The following is a 10558-nucleotide window of genomic DNA, read 5'->3' on the forward strand; positions in this document are numbered from 1 at the left end:
TGGTGGTCCAGTTTCTTAAAGAGAACATTTTTTCCCGCTTTGGTGCACCACGTGCAATAATTAGTGATAGGGGTACTCATTTTTGTAATCGACCTTTTGAGGCCTTAATGAAAAAGTATGGGATCACCCATAACTTATCTACCCCTTATCACCCCCAAACTAGTGGCCAAGTGGAGGTGTCTAATAGGCAGATCAAACAAATCTTGGAGAAAACTATTAATCCCAACCGTAAGGATTAGTCCCTTAGGCTCATTGATGCCTTGTGGGCCCATCGGACTGCATTCAATACCGATCTTGGTCAGTCTCCCTACCGTTTGGTGTATGGGAAAGCTTGTCACTTACCAGTTGAGTTGGAGCATAAGTCCTTTGGGGCCATCAAGAAGCTAAACTTTGATTTGTCTGATCCGGGAATTCATCGTAAGCTCCAACTATCTGAGTTGGAGGAACTTAGGAATGATGCCTATGAAAGTTCTACGATTTACAAAGAAAAGACCAAAACTTTCCATGATAAGCACATTCTACGTAAATCTTTTGCAATTGGTGATAAGGTCTTATTGTACAACTCTTGATTGCATCTTTTCCCTGGTAAGCTTAGATTCTGATGGGATGGCCCATTTATTGTCCATAATGTATATCCCTATGGGGCTGTGGAGATTTTGAATCCAGGAACAGGGGCAATTTCGAAGGTTAATGGTCAGCGTTTGAAACCGTTCCTCAAGTTTCCTAATACTGGTACTGAAGAGGTCATGGATCTCCATGAATCTCTTTACACTGATGACTAACTTTTAATCAGGTATAACCCCCTTGCATTGTCTTCGATTTTAATTCTTTCCATGCATTGAGTACATTGCATGACTTAAGTGTGGGGGAGGGAAACCAGTTTTTGCTTTTTTCACTTTGTTTTGTTTGTTTTTCTTTTTATTTTTGAGCTTGCTAAGGATGAAGTCCTACTTTGGCTTTTGGCTAATGATCATACCATTCGGTTGCTTGATGTATGAAAATAAAAGTTTTGATTAAAGTATCTATTTTGAATGTATAAAAACCTTATTGAGAAAAAAGAAACAAGCATGTGTCTTGAGATGAGACTTTCTTTGAAAAATAAGAGACCCCTATTTTATGGTGTTGGACCATATGTAAGTCTGTGAGTTCCTTATACTTTGATTTGGAATTGAAACATTCTTTTTAATTTGGCATGAGTTGACAAATGCACAATTTTAAATGAAATGTGAAATGTGGTATAAAGAAGAATAAGAGTTGATTCCCTTGAAGCTAGACAGGTCATTGCGCCTCAGGAAGCGTGGTGTCTTGATCGAAATTCCTTGAGAGGAAACTTCTAAAGGAACTCTAACATCACTGTCTTTGTGGGCATATGCAAAAAGCGAAGCTGTATAGTAACTTGGGTGTTTGGTGTTTGCTCCAACGCCTTAGTCATTGGTTTCCTATTTCTTCACAAGTGGTTTTGCCTTAAGATAAGGATGTTTTGGAGGAGACGAAGTGAGTTCCAAATTAAGAAATATGCTGGTGCCTAGAATTGATAAAGGGTAATACAGTTCAAGTGTGGGGGTCCCTTGTAAGAGGAATTATCTTTGCTCCGGATCGGTATGGCCCTTACTTTTAACCAAGGTTGGGATTTGTTTATTCTGAATTTTAAGTGTATATTCACTGCAAACACTCACGAGAAACAACTTGTCCACTAGGGGTGACCTAGGGGTTTAAAGGCTTGTTGCACATGCTAAGTGCAACCATGATTCCTACGAAAGTTAGTTAGTTTTTTTTGTTTTTATTCTTTTTCTTTTTGTTTTGCTCGAGGACTAGCGAAGTAAGTGTCGGGGAATTCTGATGAGCACATTTATGTGTGAAATCTAGGGTAGTAAAACATGCATTTTACATATTTAGAATGGAGCTACCTTGGGTTTCTCTTTTTTTGCAGGTTTTATATTTTCAAGGCCTTAAGGACTATCGGGTGCTATATCTCCAATTTTACACATAAAGAGGTCCTATTTATTTTCATGGTTGCGAAGAGGACGAAATTCTGAGCAAGATGGACGTGTTCAATTAAAAGTACATATTCGTTTGGTCACCCATACAAGTGAATATTCTTTTCAGGATAGAAAAATAATAATGGATAAGAACTGAACCGAGATGCAGAACCAGCCCGTTTGTAGTTGTCTCAGAGGTACAAGGAATATTCTAAATGCCAACAAGGATCGATGGACCACATCCTTAAGTGATTGAAGATTCGTTTTTGGTAACTACCAAGCGTAATTGGTGAGTTGTGGTGTGCAAAATCCCTTGCTTATTAGGAGGTCTCAAGTTCAAACCTCTTAGCTACCATTTTGTTGAGGTTTTTATTTTAGAAGATTTTCTCTCTCCTACACATCACTCAAAGGAGGTCAGCCAAAGGGATTCTTACGCAAAAGGAGAGAGAAATAGGGAAATAAAGAGAAAAATAGAAAAAATGGAGAAAAAAAAAAGAAAAAAAAATCGTCCAAGATGCTGCACACGTTTGAAGAAGAGAGAGAGAAAAAAAAAGGAAAAAGGAAAAAGGAAACAAAATCGTTGGGGATTCCCTACTTCCTACAATTCTCTATCTTCTCTCTCCTCCACCTCATCAACAAGATAAAAAAAATCTGTTTTTTTTTAGAAGCTAGAATTGTTAGCTTCCCTCCCCCATTCTCTATATAATAGAATTAACACAAGGGGAGGAGGCACATCATTCTTCTTCTAGGGTTTTTTTCATAGTTGCTCTATCTCTTTCTCTAGTTTTCTCTTTGTCTAGCTCTAGTTCTAGGTTTATGCTTTAAAAACTTTTGTAAGTTCTTTTTATTCAATTAATGCAAGCACTATTGTTTTTGATTCAGTCTTTTATTTTTATTGTTTAAACAATTGAAGTTGTAATTTTCAAGTTCTAGTTCTAGGCTTAGTTTTAGGTGACAAGAATAAGCTATGAAGCATGTCTTTCAAGTTCAATTTTTTTCTTCAGATTTGTTTTCTCTAGTACTAGAAATTTCAGATTTGGTTTATTCCAAATCTGGTTTTTAGTACTGATAGTATCTCAAATCGATCAAGTTTTCAGTTCAAGGATTGAAGTTCAAATAAGTAGGCTCCTTCATTAGTCTTCTCTCCTCCCTCTCATTCCCTCTTCTGACTACCCTTTCTTTCTTAATTTAGGATTTTAATTTCAGTCGTTACATTATTGCTATCCCTTTCCCCCAGGGTTCATGGCTAGTGTATGTGTTGGCTATGCCCCTCCTAGTCATAGAACCATCATTTTATTGTTTTTATTTTAATTGTCTCATTTTTCCTAAAGCCAAGTAGAGTAACCCTTGTAAGAGTGACTCTCTGGTCAAATAGGGAAGCTCATATTATGATGCATCCCTTGGGCTAAGTAGAGAAACCTACTTGTGAGTCTCTCTCTAGCTTTATCCCCTTTCTTATACTTTATTTTTTTTTCAGCATTTTTTTTCCTTTATTGCTTTATAATTGCATGGGGTGTTTATTTTCAGCTATTTATTTATTTAATTTTAATTGCGTGGCTTACGTATTTAAATTCTTAGATGACGAATGGTTAGGACGTTATTTTAGATACATATGTTTAGGATGGTAATTAGAATTAGATCATAACCATTAATCGGTTCACTTTCGCATTATTAAAAGAAGCAAAAAAATAAAGTGGTTGCTCTCCCTGTGTTCGACCCGCAGCTACACTGATCCGTACGCTTGCGGTTACATTTTAAAATCTCAAACACTGACTATTGGTTTGGATTATAGGAAGGGAATTCAATAGGAGTTTAGGAAGTTGGGTAGTCCTTGGACAGTGAATACTAAAACTAACCTAAAATATTAATTGTTTAATTAGGCACCTAAAATACTCGGCAAAGATACGCGTGGACGGGAACTCAACAAAAAGGCATCAGATTCGTGTATCAAGGTGAGTGGGTGATTATTTTACTTTACAAAGTGTTTCTATTTACTTTTATGTTCTGCATGCTCATGTGTATGTGATGGAAACCATATTTTGGATTTATTTTGTATAAAAATATATATAATTGCACATGTGGCATGATTTTACCAACTTTGATGTGATCGAGATTTTGTGGATGCGTAGTATGATAGCTGTGTGATGATGGTTGTAATATTGACGAATTGAGGCATGGTGTGGCCGTGGTTCTTTCCGGTACTGTGGGCTCAGAGGTCAGTGTTACAATTATGACCACGGATGGGTGATTAGATGCTATGGATGTTGTAGATGCATATGATTAGGATTACATCCCAGTGCTATAACCCTATTGGCTAATCCCATTCGGTGGTAGAGTGGTAGGTCACGGAGGACTACTATGCTCGGATATGACGTACTGTATCCTGAGAGGGCACACAGCATGGTACGACTTACTGTACGTGTAACTGTCAGACAGCATGGGGGACCGAGGTTCTTTTCGGTACCATGACTGTCAAGGGTTACTATTTAGGGGTTGGCTGGGGGACTGAAGTTCTTTCTGGGACTGTCTGATTCCTTCTTGCAACTAGCTTGTATCTCTAAGGCCCGACATACTGGGAAGGGGATACCACTTACGTTGCTTATAACACTTATACCCACGAATTGAGACTTAGTAACTAGAATGGATATTTATAAATAAAATGGATCATGTGGCTGTGCATCTGTGGATATTACTATGAGTGTGTTGGCATCATGATATGTGTGTGATTCCATGCTCACCCCTCGTGGATTTATGTTTTTAGATGGTGGAACTTGAGCTGGAGTGGATCGAGACTCAACAATGGTTGTGAGGTTGTGTCAATGAGATATGTGGTGGAGGACTGAGATTTCCTTTACTTTAAGGTTTAATTATTATGCTTGTAAGATGTGATTATATTATGGTAATTGTGAGTTATAATTCAATTGTCTATAATTATTATTAATCATTTAGATTGATCACCATGGGTAATGTAAAATATAAATTTTCCCTTGTATGCATACTATGATTTGGTAGAAGATTTTGTACTTGTGTAAGTTCATCTCTACATTAGATCCTGGTGTTCAGGCTGACTGGTACGGTAAGGTATCTAGTGCCACATACCTTGGCCAAATTTGAGGCAGGGTGTGACACCCTCCCCTGGCTATGATGACTCACGGATCGTCGACACGGCCTTTTGCTTCCAATCAACAGTGATGACAACTGACAGAAGTAACCCAACCCCGAAACACTCCATACTCACCCAGAAACCCTAGAAACCTTGTGCGAGAGAAAAGAGGGGTCCAATTATGACATCACATAATAGTACTCGGAATCACGATTCCAACGATATATGGTGCGTCAAAATCGGACAGTCAGATCTCCCGCAATCGTCCCCGGAAGACGGAATCTTCTTAGAGCCATCTTAATTGTTACAGATATACCTCTTTAAATAATAGAGGTTAGGGAATCACATAATAGAAAGAAACCAAGAAAGAAACTGACTTGAGCAATAAGATACTAAATTTTTTTTTCAGATGAATAACCAAATGAATTACGGAAAGAAAGAATATACAATGGGGGGAAAGAGGGGGGGGAAGGCATCAAGCCACGAGGGACAAACCCCAAGAGGGAACAAGATTTGGGGGGGGGGACCTAAAATAGAATCAGGATACTAACTTGTTCACTAACAAAATAGAAAAAGACAACTTAGGACCCTTCTAGAAGACTTGTACATCACTCAAAACTATTGTTGATCAGTCAAACCATAAAAAGACAGAAAATAGTGTTCACGAGTCACTGTTCGTAACGTTGGTTACTGGAAGCTGCTGGACTTCTCCATCGATTGCTGATGTAGGGGCCTTCTCGAAGATAATAAGGAGAACAAAATACTATGGAGATATAACTGGTCTGATGGCCATTTGGGCTGTTTCTGATGCTGCAAAACTGAACCAGATCTATACTCAAAATTGGGCCAACTTTGGGCTGGCTCAATCAGCCTGGTTGCTGTCCCCTTCTTCTTCGATAGTACAAACCATCCATGGAAGCAGCATGGGAATCTACATCATAGGCAGAGCACAATCTTCTTCTCCTCTTTGGTATTCTTTCTTTGTTTCTTTCTCTTCTATTCCATGACGACTCACATTTTTGGGTATTCTGGGGTCAGTGAACATGTTCTGTCTAGGTAACTAACCTTCTGTTCTTTGACAGCTATTAGTTGGGTATACCAATGTACGTGTAAGTCAAACCCCCTCCCAATTTCTTCAGAATCATCTAAAAGTAGCATTTTTTTTAACTATTAATAATCCCTATCTTGTCTTGAATCTAGGTTTTAAACCCCCCCCCCTCTTTTCAATAGAAGCTGTTAAAGAGTGTTGGGAAAAAAGAAATTATGTCTTTAAAATTTAGGCAATGATTTGATATTTGAAAATAAACACACACATTTTATTTTCCTTCGTAAACAGTAAACGATATAATACTCCAGAAAGTCTTAATTTTGTAGTCAGTTTGATTGCATGTATTACCTTTCATTTTCATTTAAACTCAACCTTATGCCCAAGCAATTCATTCGTTAAGGACCATATTCGAAATAAGAAACTATAGCATGAGGATTAACACAAATTTTCTTCAGCACATGGTAGGATTTATTCACTAAGCTCACATTACCTTTGGAGGAATGAATGTCGGAAGTTTGTCATCCTTTCTTCGCTTTAGAAGTTTCTCTCCGAGATTTTCAAAGCCACCAATATCATTTATCCACTGTAATTTCCCGGGGGGGGGGGGGGAGAATCAGGTAAAAAACATGATATAAGCAGTCAACATCAGTTCTAAAGATAGATGTGTTGGTGTGCATAGCTGAAAAATCCTAATCAAGACTTTAGAATATAGATCATAACTGTGTGACTGCAGATAATTTAGAAGCCCATAACTTTTGAGCCCATTGGCCAGGCATTCAAGCTGGCCCAATATGACTAACACCCAACCCATTGCCTTGAAAGCATTGGTAGCAAGACAGCAAGAGGATAGGTTCATACCAACTGTTGATTTGACAAAGATATGGCATTGTGAATTCTAAAAATAAAATAAATCAGTTGGAACCAACAATTATTTGTAGTTGGATTGTGAGATTTGCACTCAGGGATTTAAGATAAAAAGAAGAAGAAGATGAAGACGGAGAGAGAAGAAACATACAAAAGAGGGCAAGAAAACAGGGAAAGCAAGCCACTTGAGGTTCTCTTCCCACACTTCACATTTATTCAGTATGTGAGAATTACCTACAACAACCGTGAAAAGGAACTCAGAACAGGAAACATTAAAAATTTACCTGCATATAACAATAACTACTCCACCTAAGCTATGTCCTGAATATAATGCATGCCCAGCCTGTTCAAATATGTAAAAGTGAGCACTACTAATCCTTTGGTGATGGTAAGAACCTCTACAACATGATCAATGGTCCCATACTTGGAGCGAAAATCAACACTAGTCTCAACTTTATTGAAGAAGCAGCAACCAATTTCTGCATTTTTGGTCATGTAAATAAGAGAGAGAGAGAGAGAGAGAGAGAGAGAGAGGGAGAGCTGCGACTTAGATAATGGGAGTCCCAATCGATGAGATTGGGGTTTCCCAAAACTGCCATTATATAGCAAAACAGAACTCCTAGTCATAACAGAACTAGGAATCATAACAGTACTAGGAAAGTAAAAAACAGAAATAGAACCAACTTCTAAATAGCTTTCCTAAATCCTAATATAATTACACTATATTACAACTCCATTAAGGAGGATTTTGTGGCTTATGCTGGACAGCTGGCCACCACTCATCGTCCCTCTCACGACATACCACATTCTAACATTCCCCCTCAAGCTGGAGCATAGATGTTAATCATGCCCAGCTTGTTACAGGTATAGTCCACTCTACCACACCCTAAATATTTAGTGAAAACATCTGCAAGTTGTTCTTCTGTACGAACATAACTTGTAGAAATAACTCCTTGCTATAGCTTTTCTCGAACAAAGTGACAGTCCACCTCAATGTAACTCGTCCTCTCATGGAACATTGGATTTATAGTTGCCAAGGCATCGCCTAGGCGACGACTAGGCGTCCAGGAGGTTTTCCTGGGGCCTAGGTGACAGTCGCCTTGTTGCATTGCATGTCACCTTGTGTTTTGGTACTTATTTATGCCAAATATCATTTAAGTAAATATTCATCAACTTAAGATATTATTCATAAATAAGCAAATACCTCCTATTTGAATCAAATAAAATAGTTTTAATCAAATTCCAAAAGGATAAAAAGTCAACCCCCCAATCCGAGAACAAAAACTGGATTTTGGTTATAAGGGCGATTTTCAACTTTTAAACGCTGGGGTTTTTCTCAATTATGAAAATTTTATAAATTCTATCATATTAAAACATTGCTAAAAACCAAAAATTCAGTAAAATAATCTTTTGTTTTGATATCAATAAAATTATTTTCATTCAGGGGATTTTAATAGCATCCACGCACTTAAAAATAAGTTTGATCGGAGCATAACTTTGTCATTACAACTGAGATTTAAGTAATTTTAGACTTGTTGGAAAGCTGGTTTTATGTTATAACTAATATAAAAAGTCTCATGTAAAAATAAAATCATTTGACCAGTCACACTTATTATAGAACAAGAGCATTTCTCTAAATGTTGATTTTTTATAACTTAATATGACTTGATGTTAATTTTTTATGATTTAATATGGCTAAATGTTTTAATGACTTTTTTTTTTGGATGAATAAATAATTCATTACCAAGAGGAGAAGAAGAATATACAAGAGAAAATGTTACAACCCCATTCTATTTAAACACCATCTCGTGTGAAGGAGTCAAAATTTCACTCCAACTTGACTGTCTCGACCCATTTTGGGTCCTCTTTGCTGTAACTTTACAAAATCAGTCATTACCAAGTTTTTTGCCACATCTACTCCATTGAAGATCTACACATTTTCAAGTCTTGGAAAGGTAAACCACTTTTCCTAAAACCATTTTTTTTTTTTTTAAATAGTAACATAAATACATGTTGGCTAGGGATAAACTTTTTATATGTTAGACACTAGAGGCCGATCTATGACCTCACAGGGTCAAAATTTTTTTTTGGTTCTTAAGTAATTGTTTTATTTTTCTTGTTTAGAAAATACATTTTCCATTAACATAAAATTGAAAAAATAATGGTTAATATAGCTTTGATGGAACTCAATTCTATATATGTTAGTCACCATTAGCTGATCTACAACTCTATCGATCGAAATTTTTTTCCATTTGGTAAATATTTATTTTAAATTTTGAAAAATATGATAAATAGATTAATAACTAAAAAAAAAAAAAAATTTAAAATAGGGAAAAATATTGTCATGTCAATAAGTTTCTCGATGTCAGAGAACTAATGTTCCACTGAAGTTCATAACCATCTCTCCACAATGACCCTCCTCTGGTGGGTCTCGTCACCGGAACCCCCTTTCTCCCCCCACCTCCTCCCTCTCTGCCTCTCCCCCCTTCCCCTCGACCTGAATCCAGGCTCCCCACCTTTAGACCACCCTTCTCTTCTCTTCCCCAACCTTCCGCCCCCTCACTGATCTTGGAAAATTTTAGCCTCTTTCCACCATTCCACACCCTGCCATGAAGGCATTCCCATGTCCTCCATTCCTCCCTCCCTAATCAATTAGTCTCTGATGTGCTTTTGCCCCTCTGGCATACTGGATTCTGAGATAGAGAAATGGAAGAATTGTATCATTGGGCACTTTCTTAGCAGTCATCCTCCATTACCCATCATGAAAGCTTCCATTTTGCGCCAATGGAGACCCTCAGACATGTTTACCACGAACCTCCTAGAAAAAAATATTTTCATCTTTAACTTTGCTTATGAAGATGACAAAAATCGAGCCCTCGATGGTGGTCATTGGCTCGTTGGAAAGAAGCTGATCTTCTTGCAGCAATGGGATGAACATCTGTCACTTAGCAAGGTTGATCTGAAAACCATTACGGTCTCGGTCTCCCTCCCCAATCTCATTATTGGTGCTCCAAAGGTCTTAGCATCATCGGCTCGGTTATTGGCAAGGCTCTCCAATCGGACCACCCCACGTGACTCCAAGATTGTTTTGCTTTTTCCTGAATTCGTGTCAAAATAACTGCTGACCAAGCACTACAGCAATCCTACTAGGAATAGGCAATCCAAAATAGGAAACAAAACTAACTTACCTAAGTCGACAAGGACTAGACCAAAACATCCTCAGGGAAGAGTCGTGATGTGCACTATAGATCAAGTCACGACCTCTCTCTCTCTCTCTCGACCATGACTTCTAACACTCCCCCTTAAACTAGAGCATAGATGTTAGTCACGCCGAGCTTGTTACAAATATAATCAACTCTACCACCCCCCAACGACTTAGTGAAAACATCTGCAAGTTGTTCCCCTATACGAACATGTCTTGTAGAGATAATGCCTTCTTGTAGCTTTTCCCCAACAAAGCGGCAGTCCACCTAAATTTTTTTTTTTTTTTTTTTTCGGATGAAAAAATAAATTCATTACCAAGAAGGAGAAAATACAAAGGAGAGGATGGGGGAGAGAAAACCA

General features: G+C 37.7%; 1 protein-coding gene across 1 annotated transcript in view; it reads right to left on the reverse strand.

The window, feature by feature from the left end:
- The window catches only part of LOC122071594 (ribulose bisphosphate carboxylase/oxygenase activase, chloroplastic), a 139161-nt gene that overhangs the window by 38385 nt on the left and 90218 nt on the right, over positions 1-10558 (reverse strand). Inside the window, exon 11 of the mRNA XM_042635983.1 lies at positions 6621-6713. Within this exon, the coding sequence (XP_042491917.1) occupies positions 6621-6713 (93 nt within the window). The remainder of the gene's footprint in view (positions 1-6620; positions 6714-10558) is intronic.

This window comes from Macadamia integrifolia, unplaced genomic scaffold (genome assembly GCF_013358625.1).
Source record: "Macadamia integrifolia cultivar HAES 741 unplaced genomic scaffold, SCU_Mint_v3 scaffold_274A, whole genome shotgun sequence".
NCBI classification, from domain to species: domain Eukaryota; kingdom Viridiplantae; phylum Streptophyta; class Magnoliopsida; order Proteales; family Proteaceae; genus Macadamia; species Macadamia integrifolia.